We start from the raw sequence: 19,478 nt of genomic DNA on the forward strand, positions 1-19,478 counted from the left end.
AGAATATGCCGTACATTTTTCGTTTTTCATCTAGATTGTTCACTAGTCCTCATTATAGACTGAAAAAATAAAACTGAACGAAGTCATAAAGTATTCATACCAGTTTTTCACTTTTGTTCTTTTGTGTTTTGCATTTTTTTTTGGGGGGGGGGGGCGGGGTGCTTATTGTGAGTGCAATTTTTACAATGCCCACTCGAGTTTTTCAATCTTTTTTCAATGTTAATGTATATTTCAAAATTTGAGTCTCTTTACAGAAGTACAGTCGGAGTTTAAACAATTCAAAGGTTTCTATGTCGAATTACCATCAAAATTCACTCACGCCCAAAGATTAGGTATATTATGCAAAAACTATAGGAAAAAATATGACAATTGGTAAATCTGGACTTAGTGTGAAGGGGGATATTGGTAGGGTTCCTATTATTTCGATTGATTCAAATCCGTAATTTGTATTGATTGTAAACCAGTATTTGGGACTGAGTATCCTCTCAAATATTAAAAGAAAGCAATACTCCTGACAAGCCCTTGGATTTCCAATTTGTTTTAATTGAGTTATACAAAGGAACTATCATAAGAGTATAAAACTAATGACGCAATTATTTTAGCTTTGCCAGTAAAGGCTCTAGCAACTCCTGGGCGTAACAAGAGACCGAAGCAAAAGAACAGCCCTGCTCCATCCACCCCAAAGACAACCACTAAACGGAAAAGGAAATCGAGTAGCACTCAAGTTGCTGATTCTACATCGAGTCCTCTTCCTTCGCCTCCTAAGGCACCTATTACTGGTCAATGTGAGCCTGACTCGCCAACAGAAGAGCTAGTTGTGAATGAAGCCCAGCCAGATCTGTCTTCTCAAAGAACTTGTGAAACATTATCCCCGGATATTCATCTAGGTAAGTTTTTGGATGAAGTGAGAATGAGTGAAGCGGTGTATCACATTCTGTTATAGTCGCACAGCTTAATTATAGTGGAAACTAATTTAAGTGAACTGGTAAAGTGACTAAAATAATAGTAATTTGAGAATAAAAAGAGGTTACTAACCGAAAATAAAAATCTCTAATCTCTAAGTATGTGTGGGTCTTTTGCGGGGAGGCAAGCAAATCACTAGAAAGCACTTTTCTTCTAAACAGAATACTTTGAATTATCTTATTAAGATTAATTATTTATTTTGGCCTCCCATCTTGGATCTTAATGTGAGGTTGTAATTTATTCATATTAAAAACATTTATAAATCAAAGGTAGAATTTGTTTTTCGTGGTTTTATGGCTTTTGATTTGAATTAACTGTTAAACTATGGAAGCTAAAAACCTAAAATGTTGAAGAATATCTTGAAAGCATCAGAAAGGAATTAGGTTTTTGAACCTCGCAAATTATTGAATAAAAATAGACTTAAGAAAACTAAAATCTATAGAGCATTGTAATTTTGATTGATTGAACTGCCCTTATTTATGTATCTGCTGGGGATCAAATTCAGTAGGCTTAGGCTCAAATCAAGGGAGATATTCTACAAGCAGTGACAAGAGCCAAATGCTTGGGCATAGGGGGCCCCACTCCATTGAACCGAGGCTCCTAAGTTGGCAAAGTAGGTTTTGCCAACCTAGGATCGGGAATTGAATTTTGCTCAGTTTTTTACGGAAGGTTTGGACCTAATGTCTGCTGTATCAATATATTACATTTTGGAAAGCCGGGGGGACAAAAAGGTGGTTTTCTTTTGTCCTTAACCCAGAGCCTAGAGTGTGAGAGCTGGACTGTTCTGGTTTATCTTAAAGAGGATTATCTGAAAATTTTCTGCCAAACTTTCGTTTCTTCTGGCTATATTTTGTTGCCTTCGTTTGAAAAGCTCTATTTATACAAGCAAGCAAGTGGACAATAGTTTCAAATTGAGGTTGGATTAAAATAGGCAAGTGCTTAAGATATGCCATTATTCCCTGAGCCTGTGGCCCAATTATTCTATTAAAATACAACACAGAATTTTAACAGTTCTCGAAAACTAGCCTAGGGTGGATAATCGTTTCCTGGGCAAACTTTTGTGGCATTTTAAAGAAAGTAGCAAAGCAAGACAAATAAAACTTTTGGAGACCACCCCATTTGTCAATTCCGGAAAGTCTATGGACGCTTTATAGTCTATGGACGCTTTATAGTCTATGGACGCCTAGCGTAAATACTTCCTTAAAGATGAATATCTAGAAAGCGATTATTTACCTTGACTTGAAAATGGGCAAATTCTGAAGATACTACTGCTACTGCTGACTAGGTTAGAAGAGAACCTATAGGCTGAAAGGGATATCCTAAAGTGTTTGTAGAAAAGTAGATCCAGAAGCAATTGCCCTAGGCTTATTTCTAATTACTCACTAAAATTCGGAACTAACTTACTGCATCTAGATTATTTACGTTACAAAAGGGAAACATTTTCAGATAAGTCCCAGCGCTCCATTGACACATAATTTAGTGGCTCGGTCGCACTGCCTCTTGGCATAGAGGAGAGTTTACCTTCTCAAATGATAATCCTTATCTAGCTCAGCCTACATTAGATGGATGGACCTCAAGATGCCACTAATTATTTAGCTCCTGAAACTTTACACTAATAGAAATAACAACTCTGAATCAATTGTGAACTTTCTTTAATATTTCAAAGCGGTTGAGCTATATAAATGAAACTTGTAGAAATCATTTCAAATGTCAACTCCTTACTATTTCTGAATGTTTTATTCACCTGAGTCAAGTATTTTCTTAATATATATCACAATAGTGTGTTCAAAAAGTAATTGGAAAGAGCATTGAAGGGAGAATCAAATAGTATATTTACTATTATTTATCTGATTTCTGCCCCATGAGCCAAGTTAACCAGTAAATTGCCTACCTTATTATCTGCTCCCACTATTTAATTACTTGCTAAAATTATAAATGAACTTACCCCCACTGATATATATATAGTACATCCAGATCAATTTTGGCTTTTAAATCCAAAACTTCCTTCAAAATATTCCGTTCTTTGTGTACATATCTCTATGTCTGCTTATTCAAAACATTCCAAGTTCCAGGTGGCTTAGTATATGTATAAAAAATCCATCTTTGTAGGCTAATGCTTGTTATAAGTTTTTAATTAGCTTCTGTTTTGGCCATTTGGAACTGGTGTTTCTCTCCTTTTTATCTGTTTCTTATCTTTTCAATTTATTTTACAGATGATCAGAGCTTAATTTCGGAAATAAAAGTTCAAGCTAGAATATTGGAAAGTAGTTCTTGCTCCCCACCATCGTCCCGTTCTTCAGTCGACGATTCAGTGCGAGGTTTGTTTGTTTCTTGTTTTTTCTTTAATCCTAATTTTTGTTGCTAATATGAAATAGACTGCTTAAATTCAGTTAGGTTTAGCCAATTTTTTTCTGAATATTTGAAAGAAGTTCTTTTTTCAAACTAAGATCTTTGTCTTTTTTAATAAACTCTTTATAATGTTTACATTATGTCACAAAAGTTGTCAAAAAATGACAAAATGACCTTATGTCACAAATGTTTTATGTCAGGGAAATCTAGCGCAAATAATTGTGATGTTGGCATCCCTCAATTCCCCTCGAAAAACTAGAGCATCATTGCTGCCTTACCGACAATGAAGTAAATATCATAAATTGGAAGTTTTATTTAGACTACTTGTTTGCTGTGTATTTGAAAGGAATGAAGAAGCCTTTCTTGAAAATAAATTACATATCTGAGGCAACGCTATACCGTTGCTTATAGTAAAGGCCATAAGGCTTAATGTTCATTATATTTTATTTGTTTTTTCCTAGAGGCACTTTGTATGGAGGGGGGTCTAATAAGCTTCGGAGGGGGCTTATTTGATTGGAAATCGGAAGTTTAGTGTCTTTTTTAAGAGTCAAAAGTGTTCGGAGAGCAAACACCCCCCCCCCCTTCCCTCTTTTCCCCAAACGTATCCGATCAAAATTTTGAGATTTCTGTTATGTTCAAAATAGTCCAAATATGAGTTAACAAAACTCCTGGGTCGATACAAACCCTCAGGGCTCGAGAGCAAATGTTGAAAGCTATTCCCCAGGGGCATATAAGGTTTTAATTGAAAGGTTGGTTGTATAAATTTTGGAGGAGGCCCATTTAACTGGAAATTGAAGGTTTTGGTTCATTTTTTAATAGTCAAAATTGATCAGGGGCTTTGTACCCCCCCCCCCCATGTCTAAATGCATCCGATCAAAATTTACCAATTTTACCTAAATGCATCCGATCAAAATTTTGAGTTTGCTATTTTGTTAAAAATTGTCCAAAGATCATATAAAAACGCCTCCGGGGTTAACGCAACCTCCTTGAATCCAAGGGCAAGGGTTGTAAGTTATAACCCGGACGTGTATAAGGTTTTTATTGAAGGAGTGGTAGTATGAACTTTGGAGGAGGCCCATTTCATTGTAAATTGGATGTTCTAGTTTTTCTTTTTTAAGAGTTAAAAGTGGTCGGTGAGCAACTAGTCCCACTCCCCTCCTTTACGCCCTCTTTTCGCCAAATGCATCTGATAGAAATTGTATAAATTTCAGAGAGGGCTCTTTTGATTGAAGGTTGACATCCCCCCCCCCCCACACACACACACACACACACACACCTGAACCTGGGGACAAGGATGGTCGTATAAACTTTGGAGGGGGCTGATTTGATCGAAAATTGTATTTCTAGTTCGCTCCTTAAAATTCAAAAGTAATCGAAAGGCAACTAGCCCCCCCCCCCTGAGTACCTCTCTGAGAATGAGATAAATCATGCAAGTCTCTACCCCCTATGATATGGGTTATAGTTAACTAAATACATTGCAATCATAAACGAAGAGAAATTAATTTTTTTTAAACTTTCCGAAAAGAGGAAAGTTTATTTTTCATAGAAAAGTATAAGCCATATTAAACTTAAGATCATCAGGAATAAATTCCTATAATAATTCAAACTCAAAACGAACAGAAATTAAATAAACAATCATAGCAAACCAACACACAACAGGTACTAATATAAATGAATAGATAGATATTAAAACGAATAAAAATTAAGTTAAATATGCAAATCAGGCTTCAAACGACCAAAAATTGTGCAACCAAGAGTTTGGCTACTGCCCCCTTCTCGTGTAAACACGTGTGTAGCAAGGATTTTCATACAAGTCAAGCGAGCCTTTAAGAAAATGTATGATCCAAGGGCTTAAAGTGAGGCATTTTTAATTGTCCTCCTTCCAGTCCCGTTATTTAGAATCTGTATGGTGGGTTCCTTGAAGCCCTTTCCCCCTCTAATTCCTTTCATCTGTTTTAATAGAAAGGTGGACACGTTAAATCATGCTTAACTAGTTTCAACGAAGGATTTTTAATCAAAATCATTGAAAGATGGGCCTAAATCTCCTCTGCCTCTCAACGCACTTTTTTGATCCCTTGCCCATCCATTTTTGTCATATTTTTTTAGACGGGTCGACATGTTGCATCTTGTTGAAATCAGGTATATATAAGGATTTTCAATCTACATTATTGAAGGGTCCATGCCTCCCCCTCTGCACATTTGCGTTTAAAGTGGACATGTTGTACCTTGTTGAATTTAATGTTGTACAATAGTTTTTAATCTTTAAGTTTGAAGGGTCTTAAATCAATCTGTTGGACCCGTGCCCTCGCACGCATGCTCTCTTCTCCTAAGGATTAAATTAAGATATAAGAATTTCTGAACTTGTCGACTTCAAATTTGAGACTGATGTCTCTCTCTTTTTCTCTCCCTCCCTCTCTCTCTCTCTCTTCTCCCTTCCTCTCTCTCTCTCTCTCTCTCTCTCTTTCATCTCTATCTTTCTCTGAATGTTGACTTTTCTTTTAAGGATCTGGTTGTAGTCCAACATCAACAACAGCTATGTCAGATTTACCTGTAGATCCTGAACAATGGTCAGTGTCGAACGTCCTTAACTACTTCTCCTCTTTGGATTCAAATCTCGCCCCTTGCATGACGAGTTTTAAACAACACGTAAGTCCAAGAATCTAATATCTGTAACTTGTTCTGTTAAAATGTTGTCTGCAAGTAAAATATATATATTTAAATCCTCTGTTAAGAGAGTCCTTTTAAGCTGAGATAAAAGTGCAAACAAAAGTAGGAAATAACCCTTTTAAAGACTTGCAATTAAATCTAGGTTGAAGTATTATGCTAAATTATATTAGATATACATTTTCAAAATAAGACTCAGTGATTTGTCGTGACTGATGTTCTGGGTAGGTGGAATATAGACGGTAATAGTCGTTTCCTACACTCAGGCTTCTGGTTTCATAACAAAATTTAGGTTTAAATAGTTTTCCAAGACTGGCAGGCTCGCAGTATTGTTTTTACCGTAGGCAGCGCAATAGCACTGGGCCACTCGTTAGTAGCATCAGTAACCGTAGGAGTAGTAGTGGTAATAGTTACATGCATATAGTGCCTTTTTCTTTGTATATTGGTTAGTTCCTTTCCCCGCCCCCCCCCATAAAAAGCCCAGAGAGTTTCAACTTAATAATTTAAACCGGTACTCGGATACTGCTGATGCGCCCATTTTATAACCAGCATGCACATAGTGTATTTTCATTTAGTTTAACATCTCTCTCATCGTTCTCTGAAAATTTCCACCTTAGTCTCCTTAGCCTCAGTAGAAGAAGTAGGAGTAATAACAGTTAAAGTTGTAGTAGTAGAATTTGCCCATAATACACTTAAGTTAGTTCAGCATCCCCTTCAACATGCCAGAAAGTTTCAAGTTAATGCTCTGTGCCGTTCTCGAAATGCTGTAAATACTCCCATTTATCAACGAGTATTGTTGTAGTTCAACTTTCTTCTCAATATTCCCCGAAAGTATCACCTTAATACCCTTAGTATTAGTAATAGTAGTCGTAGTAGCAGTAGTAGTAGATGTAGTAGTAGTATGCATGCAGCGCCTTTTTGTTAGTTCAAAATCCCCCTCGACATTCCCTGAAAGTTTCAGCTTAATACCATAGAGTACCAAAGGGTATGAGTAACTTATAAGATTGGAAACTGGAGCTAGTATCGATAAAAAAAAACTATCAATGCCATCTAGCGTTTGGCAACATTTAGAATTGTTCAAGATGTAGTTTTTTTTTGTCACGAGCCGAGATCAAACACTTATTATTACACTAAAAAAAGGTCAAGTGTCGCCAAACGCAAGATAGCGTTGATAGTTTTAGTTGTTGACACTAGCGCCAGTTCCTACTCTTATAAGTTACCCATACTCTTTGACCATTAGCCTTAATAGTAGTAGTAATTACCGTTGTACTAGTATCAGTAGAAGTAGTAGTAGTATGTTCCACATAATGCATTTTGGTTTCTTCAGAATCCCTTTCAACATGCCAGAAAGTTCCAACTTAATACTAAATGCCGCTCCTATTGCTCACACCCCCTTTTGTCAACCTGCATGCATATATTATGTTTTGCTGCACATCAACTTCCTCCTCAATTTTCCCTTAAAGTGTCACCTTAAGTAGTAGTAGTAGCTGTAGTAGTAGTAGTAGCAGTAGCTGTAGTACTAGTAGCAGCAGCAGTATGCGCATATTGCCTTTTGGTCAGTTGAAGATTCCTCTCAATCATTTCTTGTAAGTTTCAATATAATACCCTAATTGTTCCTGAGGTATTTCTGATAAGCCTTTTTGACAACCTGCATGCACTTAGTGTGTTTTGATGTATTCCAACAGTTCTCTCAACATTCCCGGAAAGTTTTGCCTTAATACCTTTGGCTTTTTTGGAGATCCAAGATCTAACATGTCCCCCCCTCCCTTTCCCAATAACAAATCCTATATGTAAACAAGTGGCGAATTGCATAACCTCTAGCCCTCACCCAAGGGCTGCGGAGAGTCATGTCGCCAGAGGCATAGTTATTGGACCTTTGATCTATGCTGAATAAAATGCTATCTGAAAATTTTGATCGGACGATTTTGGGGGAGGGTAGCGAAAATGGGTGTGGGAGGGGACTAGTTGCCCTTCATTCGCTTTTGACTCTTAAAAAGAGCACTAGAACTCTCAATTTCCCATGGAATGAGCCCCTCGGAAGTTACTACCACAACTCCTTCCATACGAAGTCGCTTGGTGAAAAGAAATCAGAAAATATAAAAGACAATACATAGAGTCCACTTCGCTCTGTACTCAGGCAGCGCTATTGCGCTATCTGATGAAAAGAGAAGCTAGTGGCATAACCAGAGATGTGTCTATCAAACCGAAACCTGGGAATTATAATTATTTATAATACATATTGACGAATTTTGCTGAGCACGCTATGGTTTAAGATGGACAGTAAAAGTACACGACCAAATAGAACAAGAAAACAACAGGCAGTGATGAACAAATGAAACATATTATCACCTGAAAAAGCACTGTAGTAAAAAATGCTTCCATTTTCATAAAGCACAAATATTTTTTGCCATCTTTGAACGAATACACTCAGTATGCTCAGAGAAACAAGATATTTCATCTCAAGTAACCACTGGATATGTCAATGAATTCCCACGGGTGACAGCTTCGTCTTCAACATTTAAATCCTTTGACCAAGGATAGTATTGTAGACCAAATAAATATAGCAAGCATTGACTTTTACAATCGAGTTTTAGCTTGTTGAGTCGAAACCTTTTTTCGGTATTCTATATCCACTGATAGTGAATTCAACAAGTCTAGATCAGACGTACAATCAAAGTAAAAAATACATCATCTTCGAATAATACTTGCGCTTTACTTGTTTCGGAAGTCTCGGTATTAACATTGGTTTCTTCGTATGCACCAGAGACCGCCAAAAATATTTCGTTAAGAAATTTTAATCACCTTCTTTTCACCGCACAGTTATCAAGTTTACGCATTAAGATTTGATTAACCACTGCATCAAAAGCTTTCAAGATGCCCAGAAACACGGTAGCAGTCCTCAGTTTACTATATAAACCATCATTTACGAAAGCCGTTAAAAACTGCAGCGCCAGTTCAGTTGAATATCCTGCTCTCAAACCAAATCTCAGTAATATTGGTAAAAGACATCTATAGATACAATAATTATCACGATGAAATCAAGGAATCAAAGCTGGTTTTATTGCAACTGAACCCTTGTACTCAGGCATCAGACTCCAGTTGCAAATTAACCCTCGTGCAACTCCACCCCATTCAAATGAACCCTCATGCAACTCAACCCCCGTGCAACTGAAACTCGTGCAACTCAACTGCCGTTTAACTGAATCCTCCTTTAAAGAGAAACTTGCTGTTAATGCTGATTCAGGAATGATAGCTATTATCTAAATTCCTTTTTAATAATAAAAGTTAATTGCGGAAACACATTTACGCGAATTTTCAAAAAGAGCTGGAAACATTGATAAGTCTCCCTTTTTCTGTTTTATTTCTCCTGTCTTAATACAGCACTAGAACATCGTATAGAAAATGTTTAAGGTCATTTGAAAGCTAATATTTACATTTACGCGTTTTTATAAATCCGTCATGACAATACCATCACAAAATGCATAATGGTACCAAAATGAGAATATAGGGTCATTTCTTGAGTGTAAAGGCTTGGAACCAAACAAAGTCTACCACTGAAATCTCCATAATCGAAAACTCCTAGACTGGTGTTTAAAATTCCCGTCATGAACGGTCTCCTTCCCAGTCACCTTTTTAAGTTAGAAAAAGAGTTTTGAATAAAACACGAAGTGAAAAACATTCCTTTAAATACAAAGCTGATTTGTTAATGATAGGTACTATTTATTTCTTTTCAACACGAAAATTAATTACGAAACAAATTCTTGGGAATTAAATCTTCTTTTTATTATATATTAAGTAACGGCGCTGCAAAATGGGTAAACATACGAGGTTTTCGGAACTAGTGTTTTATTTCCCCTACCCCATAAAGGTAGATGTCATTTCCTGCTTGATCTCCTATGTGGATTGTTATAAAAAAAATTCTTTATATAACTTTCAAAGTCAAACTGAAAGAGCTTAGGGAACCGGATATAAAATCAGAGTTTTTCATTTCCTCCTTACAAATCCTTAACCATAACTCATAGATCACAAACTACCGAAAGCTCATAGTTTGCAATAAAGCCAAAAAAAGAATACTTTATGGGGCCGTGGTTTTTTAGATAGACCCATTCCTGAAAGTTTCTTTTGATTTGGAGAAGTTTTGGGGTTACCCAAATGGGTAATATAAGTTTAAAACTGCGAACGAATCGAGAAGTAAAGCTTATTCTTTGGCCTTGGGTTGAGTTGAGTCAAACAGGGCTTAATTTAAATATGGGCTCAGTTAAATGCCGTGGAGTTGCATGGCGTAGAGTTGAACGAGGATTCAGTTAAATGGGTTTGACTTGCGCAGGGGTTCAGTTGAATGAAAGTTAAGTTAAATGGGTTTCAGGTGCGCGAAGGTTTAGTTACATGAGTGTTCAGTTGTCCGTGAGTTCAGTTACACATGGGTTCAGTTTCACCTAGTGTCAGATGCACGAGGGTTCAGCTACATGGATTTAGTTAAACGCACAATCAAAACCACAGTCCTAGCATTTTAAATGAATTGGGAAAATACCTTATTAAAAACAATCGCTCTACAAACCTAGGAAAAATAGATGGCAAAATCAATTTTATAATCCGATTGGTGTTTGTACTTCAGTTCCAATTAGGGAAAAATAATTAACCATTTTGTCAGTGATCTCCTGAAATGTAGATTATTTTATTGTATTGAACAATTTCCCTCGCGGAAAATAGATCGGGAAATTCTCCGCATTCAAACAGAGTTTTCACTAGCCTGTTCAATTTATTTGGTTAAGTAATTCGATTTTGCTTTCCTTAACAACTTATATAGTGCGTCATTATATTTCTTGTAAATCTCACGTTCAATTTTGTTATTACTTATGGTGCTTTTATATATAATGAATGCCTCTTATGAATCGAATTTAATTAACGCAATGTTATCCACGGTTTTCTAGAGTTATCACCAGTACTACTTTTCTTTTTCACTGTTGTTCACAAAGATCAGTAATTAAGCTAAGTCTTACAACTGTCGCTCCAGACTTGTTCTTCCTATAGTCTATAAGGTGATATTTTTGTTGTGGAGAGAGTATATATTTTTGAAATAGCGAATACGTCCGGCTTCGAAAGCAAAATTGAGATGCGTCAGCTTTGACGAACGGTTCAATCAATGAGATAGTATGTGAGATATCATGAGAGTTTTATGGGAAAACAGAATTTTGTTCTGAACCCTTCCTTGTACATCTTTAAAAGAAAAAGATGTCATCTTTAAAAAAAAAAATGCTATTAGTGCTCTTACCGAAGAAAATAAGCTTCTAAAAGTAGATTCATGTATTATCTTCCTTTTTTATTGAAAAAAACGTTGAATAGTTTTACAAGTTTGTCTCTCCTGTCGATCAATGTAGGTCAATACTGACCTATTCCTTAGAGTAATTGAAGCCTTTTTGCATGGGGGAGTCAAGAATCAAAAAGTTGTATTTTTAGACCATTATTTTTTAGTTTGTCACGCGGAGGAGTAGTCCATCTCCGTATAGAGATTTAAAAAAAAAAAAAAAAAGCCGCCATTGGTTTATTACATGTAGGTGTATGATCCAGCTGCTCCATTGTAGTTCCATTGTAGTCCATTGTAGTTCCGGCAAAAATCCTAGCATCAGCCCTACAAATTTTGCTATAAGATAAAACGAGACTTATTACTGAAAAAAGGGTTATCACAAGCCCAAATTGGCCGACTTTGCACTTTAACGTCAATAAACAAAAAAGAAATAAAAACAAACAACAAAAAAAAACAAATCATAAAAGGGTCAATGTCAAATGCGTAAAAATGTCAAAAACAATTAAAACTCGTAAAATTAAAAAATCAATTCCAGATCAGAAAAAAAAATCAAAACAATGAAAACTCGTAAAATAAGAAAGTGAATAAAATAATTACAGCAAAAACACCATTTAGTTATGCGACCAAAAAATAGAAAGCTCAAAATTTGCAAAATGAACATTAAAATTGTCCTTAGACTTTTGTATTTTTTACTTGTCCATTGTTACCTTTTATATTGTTGTCCGGTATGGTCTTCAACTTTTCAATCCCATCTGAAACGTCTTAGAACTTTGCAGAATTCTGCCATTAGGATTTTAGCAAATTATGGACCGAGGGATTCAGTGAGAAATGTGTATTTGAAATTGAATATTCTTCCTCTTGTAGGTATATTCCTTTTTTATTGATCTATGTTAAAGTTTGATATTATTAATAACCTTACCTCAAAATGTTTTAATGGCATGTTTATAACTGATGTGGATCTTCACAATTATAATACAAGAAATGCAGATGCATTTCGGCGCCCGAATTTTGAATAACCCGGTCACAGTTCTCTGCTCGGCATGTTTTGCCGAGCTCCTGGAGTCATTTACCAATTGGGGTTGCGCGTGAGCATGACCGAAGTACTTTCCGGGGAAAATTGAGGGATTTTTGTAATAATATTCATCAATTTGTTTGATTTTTTTGATTTTTTTAGTAGTGTCATAATGGAATTTTTGGCTGTGTTGTTTTGTTTGCCCGTCGGCGGGGGATATTATTTTTTTTTCGTTCATTTCAATAGAATTATGTGTTGGAAGTTGGAGTTGGCCTAACGAACCAAAAGGTTCCTTGGCGTTTGTTTTTGTAAATTATGTGTAAATAAAATTATACTCCTGGAAAAAAAAAATTCTAAGGAAAAAAAGGAGTGACGAGATTCATTGATTGAATATATCAACTATGTACGGGATGAAAGTTTTTCTATATCTTTCAGTGGAAACTTTTGTTGGGGCATGAAGGGGGATTTTTGTTGAACCAGAACGTGGGAGACGGGGTAGAAGGAATGGATATTGACCTGGGAAAAGGGGTAAAGGGTATTGTTGGCAAAACGTAAGGAAATTTTTGCTCTCCTTTCCTTAAGGGTGACTATATTGGCTTTCCGAAGAAGCGAAATATAAGGCACTTTACCCTCATTGAAGATAATTCTTAGGCACCTTTTTTGGACTGCCTCTATTCTGTCCGGCAAGTCAATGGAGATGCCAAACACGACAGGCGTTCTCGAGGGTTGTGTGTACAAATGAGAGGAAAATCCTCAAACAGTGCGATTTAGGACATTTAAGTTTTTTAAGGAATTTATGGAGTGAAAATGTGGCATTTGTATGTTTTAAGATATCATTACTATGGCAATCCCATTTAAAGTCGCTTCAGATTATAACGCCCATTAATTTCATAATGGTAACAGAAATTTCAAGACGGATTGGGCAGGAGAAAGAAGGGGGAGTTTTAAGGAAATTAATTGTTAAAACCGTTGACTTTAAAGAATTGATTCTCATACCATTAGTAACAGCTTCGTCTGATATCGATTCCAAGATGTTCATTGGGTTACTTTTTAAATTTTTGAAACGTGTCTCTAAGACAGTTAAAGCATCAACGAATTTTCATCTATCCGGGAAATCAACACCAAGGTTGTACATCATTGCAAGAAATAAAATTGGGCCTAAGAGGGTTCCCTGAGGCACACCATTATAAATTGGGAGGAGATCAGTATAGACTTTCGGGTATTTGACGACTTGCGTTCTATTAGAGAGGAAAAACGTAATTATTCTGATTAAATAGGGGTCAACTTGAAAGTCATTGGATAGTTTTTCTACCAATGTATTGCGGCTAATTAAATCAAAAGGTTTTTACAAGTCTACTGCGATAACATTGAGCCAGGTATTGGGTTTTTCAAGTGTGTTACATATTGTGTCCATAAGATGAACGAGACTTAGAGCGTAAGTTTCCGAATTGTTTTTGGTCAACATTTGGGATTATCTTTACTTTCAACCGCTCTGTTAAAAAGCTTTCATATAACTTGGAAAAAAATGGATTAAGAGCAATGGGCCGGCCACCATCAAAATCTTACTTTTTACCTTTCTTTTTTACGGTAGCAGTAAAACCTAATTTCCAACTATTTGAGAACTTACCAGTAGAGGTAATTTTATTAAAATGTAAGGACAAGACTTCTGAAAGATTGTCAGCAAGGGCTTTAATCAATGTAATCGGAATATCTAGCGGACAAATACTGCACTTTAATGTTCTTAATTTTTCTTTCTCCACATCTGGAGGTGAAATAACTGGGAAATTCAGAGAGCACACTCATAAGGAGTGCCAAAAGAGAGGGGAGGGTGGCTCTGAAATATGAAGGAAAGAAATTTGTTCAGATCCTCGGCTGTAGCTGAGGACTCTTCTTGGAAATATAAATCTATACTATTATGTTTTCCCACACTTTTCTATTCTATTTTACCATTGTTTTGGCCTAGTAGAAAACAAATCCTTGACTTTACATTTGTAATATGAAGAAGCAGATTTGCGTATTTCTTTTTTTATATGTTTACGCAGTAAGTTAGCTTTGGGTGTTTTACCATTCTTGAGTAGATTCATTTTAATTCTGATTAGCTTTTCCAACTGGCTAGTAATGTACGGTTTGTCATTAGAACATGTTTTTACTTTTTTCTCAGGGAAGGAATTTATGTATTTTGCTTTAGTGTTTTGATTTATTTTTCTTTGCAGGAAATTGACGGGCGAGCTCTTTTTCTACTTACGCCGGACATGTGTATGAAATACATGGGTTTGAAGCTGGGACCGTCTTTAAAGATCTGTAATCTTATTGACAACTTAAAGTCAAAGCGATCAGGAAACGCTTGAAATGTGTTTTGTTACGAAGCGTGAACCTTAAGGTTGTGGTTTAAGTTGTTGCTAAAGCGACTTATTATTTGGCTACCTGCTCTATTATTTTGTGCTTTCTCCTCTGATGCATGATGTCCCAGCAAAGTGTCAGGGTGCGTTCCTGTAAGGAAAAAAACAGACCATTAGTCTATTATGCATTTTGAACTAGATAACTATTTTGTGTGTGTAGCTATGATTTTAAAGTTTTTGAAGTTTTTTGTTTCAGTTTTGTCAGTTTTACATCCTGATGTTAATTTAAGCATGTATATAATATGGAGTGCTGACATCCACATATAATGTGGCTATTGGTCAAAAGCATTGAGGAAAATATTCGTGTTGTAATTTTGTCAACATTCTAAATTGTAATTAAGTAGAACCGCGTCCCAAAAAGTATTGAGGGGTGTGATATGTGAATACTAAAATAGTAATAGATTTTTATTTTAAGCATATGGGAATATTCACAAAAAGTTATTGAAGAAAAAATACTATATGTAAAATACATTGAATGATTTATAAAAGCTACAGTTGCAAACTGTAATTGCAATCTAGCAATAGTTTGAAAATCCTTCTGCCTACAAGTTTGTGGACACAGACGGGCTAACAGCCTAATCCTTTAGGGGGAGGTTCTGAGGATTCTTTTAGGGGTGATATTTAATAGTGTAAAAATAGGACATGTGACTAATAGTGGTTTTGAGGTAACACTGTAGGCCTACTTCGGAGGAAGATAAAGCTACTGAACTTTCACTCCAAATCTGTTTGACTCCTTAATAGTTAATACTATTTGTAATAATAAAAGAACTTTAAATTTGAATAGCTTGAATGCTGCAAACTTTCATTTGTATTGTAATGACTAATCGTAATTATGGAGGGTTGGATGTGTTATTGATTAAGTCGTAATTAAGTTGATATGTGATATATATCTAACCCAGCATTGGAAGTAAGCAGCAATATGTTTATGTCGTTATCCATTGGTCATTTCTGTCGAAAACGGCATTTGTATCATTAAACTTCAGGATTTTATATATTTCTACATGTTTATGAAAAATGTATGAGGAGCTGCCTTCCCATTACCCCCCACCCCCTCCTCAGTATTTCGTAGGCTTGAATGGCTTGAAGAGTGTTATAATGGATCATTGGCGATGAGATCAACTTAAAAATTGTTAATTAGTTTCTCTGTGAACTTCTGATCTTGGTTCCATTGCAACTCAACCGTGTTTAGATCCACCCTTTTCAGCTGAACCCCACTCAACTAAAAATAGGACAAAACCTCTTACAGGGTTATACAGGTCAGTGAAATGAAGGTTGAGATTAATGAGGTTTATATGAGCGGGGTTGAGTGAGTCTAGTTAGATGGGATTGAGTTGTGGAGGTTGACTTGAATGGGGGTCAAGTTGAGTTAGAGGTGAATTTAACTGAGTTTCACCTGAATTGGGTCGGAGATGAATGGTTGTTGATTGAAATAAGGGATTGAGTTACATGCAAACATCCTGATCTTTAATATACTTATCTCAGTGACATGGGTGCTAAATAGTCGATTGCTGTTTACTAGGAACCGCTGCTAGTTGCTAAATCACTGCAAATATTTGAGTATAATTTATAGTTCCTAATTTTAAAACTATGTAGATAGGTATGTTTTAATTGTTTCGTAGAACTATAAAAAAAACTGCTGACGCCTTTTTTTATTCTCTCTCTCTCTCTTTTTTTTTCTTTCTGTGTTTAAGTTACGGTTCCGTTTGAAATCTTCCTTGTGACTGGGATTTGGAGTTGGTCAATCCTAGATTGTCTCTTCGTTAGAATTAGTGAATTTTAATCAGTAGTACCAGGGGACCAAGCTTCACTCGGCGAAAAGAAAGACATTTTTTTTAACCTTTTTGCCAATATGACTTCAATTTAATTTCAAGCTCATAGAACATAGCCTAAGAAAAGGATTTTTCCTTTTTTTTTTCAATGAAGATACAAAGGGGAAGGTATTTTTCAAACTCTAGGGTCAATTGTCCCTCTAATTGGTATCCACGGTAAGTGCAGAGCCTGGGATATCTTATTCTAATGCATGGGGTTTTACAAACGACAAAAATGAAACCAAACCCAAAATACAATTTTCACGTCTGTAGAGCGACCTATTTAAAAATTAGGAGTTTCAAGATATATTATAGATTAATTTATCTTCAAAAAATCAGAATTTCTTTAATAGTGGCTTGCTTTCTTTTTTGGCTGATTTGTCAATTAAAAGAGATTGACTTATTAATCGTCAATTAGGCTCATACAAAGGAAAGGAGCTTTCTGAACTAAGCCAGGTACGGCAATAGCGGGAGAGATAATTTCGCCAAAAAATGTAGATCCCCAATATTTTTGAAAATTTGTGCCCCTGATCTATACAAAGGGAAAACAAACTTACTTTTCTAAAAATCCAGTCCAAAATAACAATATATTAAATTAAAAACTATCACTCTCTTGCTATTGTCGTTCAAAGTTCAATTGACTTGATCCGTTAATTAACGTTAAACAATGTGGAAAATTTGATAGCATTAAGTAAGGCGGTTAATTAATTAAGCAATGACTGCATCAAATTTGACTAACCCAGCGGAGCACAGTTTTACAAACAAACTTTCCTTTTTAATTATGGTATCTGATTACCACCTCAATGCCATCCATCCCAAGTATTGTTGTATTCATGGGTTATTAATTTCAATTACCAGACGACTTATGAAAAATATTAAGGGGACTAGGAGGGGAATCCAATCCAATTTTTCCATAGTCGTGACCAATCTAGATTTTTTTTTTTTTTTTCATACCGGAAAATAGTAATATACCTTTGAAATTCTTTGGAAGACTAGTATTTTCTTGATTAAAAAAATTCTTTCCTCGTAAATTTGAAAGGCATTGATTTGGTCTACTAAGCTCTCAAGATCCAGTATTTATAAAATGAATACCAAAGAAAAGATTAATTCCTCGTTCCTTTGTTGACAATTGTCTGTCAATCCGCCTTTTTGAGTTCTGAAAAACTAAGTCCACAAATAATATTTGCTAAAATTATAATTTTTTTTAAATAGGCTGCGATAATTAAAAGTACAGTATATACGATTTTGGTCGAAAATATGTATGTGCCATGGGTAAACTAAGCACGAGAAATCGAATGACGCAGACATATCTTGTACCCTCACGAAGATAAAAAGAGACATAAGCCTCTAAGTGGTGTATGTCTCGTTTTTATATCAGGTCTTTTTGCAATTCAGAATGACAGAAGAGGATTATCTTATAGAGCTATAACATGGGGACGTGGAATTTGTCTCCTTTTTTGTCAAGGAAAAAGCAGACATACTCAATAAAATGGAATAATTTTGAATTCGCTCGGAATAAGTGAATTTAATTTATACCACTGAAAAGAACATTCAATTATCACAACCGAAATGCTACTTTAAAGACAGTAATTAGTAGAATTAGACTCTGAAGTGAGCCTTTTGCATTTGCTGGTGTAGTCGAATCAGATCTCGAATTGATTGACCTTTGGGTATAGGCCTAGATAAGCCCCTTCGCATAAGGAAACACGTTAAGAAAACAGCTTACTTCATAATATGCAGAATAATCATAGTTAACACATTTTGCATGGGGAGAACCTTTATCTTTACTTTTTTACTCGTTTTACACTTTTTCTACCAACCAATCAATTTATTCAATCAACAAACTCAACAAAATACACTTCAATATAAACTCCCCCGTAAGGCTCTATGGCCAGGAAAAAAACAGGGGAGAACAGGAAGGACCATATTTCTAAATTTTTTGTGTCTATTCTTTAAGTCTTGAAAAACGTGCTTAAACAAACACGCAACCGCCATCTAACCTAACCTTATTTCTCACTATTTTTCTATTAACATGGGATATGAGAAATATTTCGATGACACTGATGGTGTTTAATTTGTATTTCGGAAAAATTTTTATCGAATCCATGCTTATTTTTCAGAAAATTGTTTAAAAAAAATTGTACAGAAATGAAAGAAGTGAAGATAAAGGTTCTCCCCATGCAAAATCTGTTAACTATGATTATACTGCATATTATAAAGTAAGAATTGTTTTCTTAACATGTTTCCTTATGTTAAGGGGCTTATCTAGGCTTACACCGACCTTTGTAGTTGTGGAAAAGAAAAAAAGGTAAGATATGTACAAGAGCAGTATCATTCGTTTTAATACCAAGGGCTTTAGTTTTTCTTTCTTTTTTTTCCTTTCCTAATTCAACTTGTTGTAATGTAAATTCAAATCCTTCTTATACGGAAAATTAGCTTACTTTACAGATTGTTTTCCTGTTGTTAATTCAGATTTCTCTTTCTTTTTTTTTCTTTTTTTTTCAAACGTAGGGAAAAGTTTTACCTAAATTAATAAATAAAAAAATTCTGTCGTTACTGTTGTATTCTTACATGGCAGTATGATATTTCCAAGAACTTATACTTGTGTCCAAATATTTAAAAAATTTTGCAGAATTTTCTTGTCAATTTTAATTGCAATGTAAAGCCCCGAAAAAATTGAACAATGAGCGAAAGTTTTGCTGTTTTTTTTGTTTTTTTTTAGGGAGTGAACTTGCTCTTTTTTTTAAGTCGCTTCTGCGTCTTGGAACATTTGGGTGTGTATGTTTTGTCAAAAACTAATATATACATATATATATATATATATATATATATATATATATATATATATATATATATATATATATATATATATATATATATATATATATATATATATAATATTTCGCCTCTAATTTTGAGGAAATATTATTTACAACAAATGCATAATGGAACATTGTTGTATTTCAGCCACTTCTGTG

The 19,478-nt window shown here is 35.1% G+C and overlaps 1 protein-coding gene across 1 annotated transcript in view; it reads left to right on the plus strand.

The window, feature by feature from the left end:
- LOC148955305 (lethal(3)malignant brain tumor-like protein 4) overlaps nt 1-19,269 on the plus strand; it is a 41,026-nt gene extending 21,757 nt beyond the window's left edge. Inside the window, exons 6-9 of the mRNA XM_089101397.1 lie at nt 603-887; nt 3,177-3,281; nt 5,816-5,958; nt 14,507-19,269. Coding sequence (XP_088957523.1) covers nt 603-887; nt 3,177-3,281; nt 5,816-5,958; nt 14,507-14,641 — 668 coding nt within the window. The 3' untranslated portion in view covers nt 14,642-19,269. The remainder of the gene's footprint in view (nt 1-602; nt 888-3,176; nt 3,282-5,815; nt 5,959-14,506) is intronic.
- The last annotated feature ends 209 nt before the right edge of the window (nt 19,270-19,478 follow it).

Source organism: Artemia sp. Qi Xiang Cuo, chromosome 2 (genome assembly GCF_049724085.1).
Source record: "Artemia sp. Qi Xiang Cuo chromosome 2, ASM4972408v1, whole genome shotgun sequence".
Classification (NCBI taxonomy): domain Eukaryota; kingdom Metazoa; phylum Arthropoda; class Branchiopoda; order Anostraca; family Artemiidae; genus Artemia; species Artemia sp. Qi Xiang Cuo.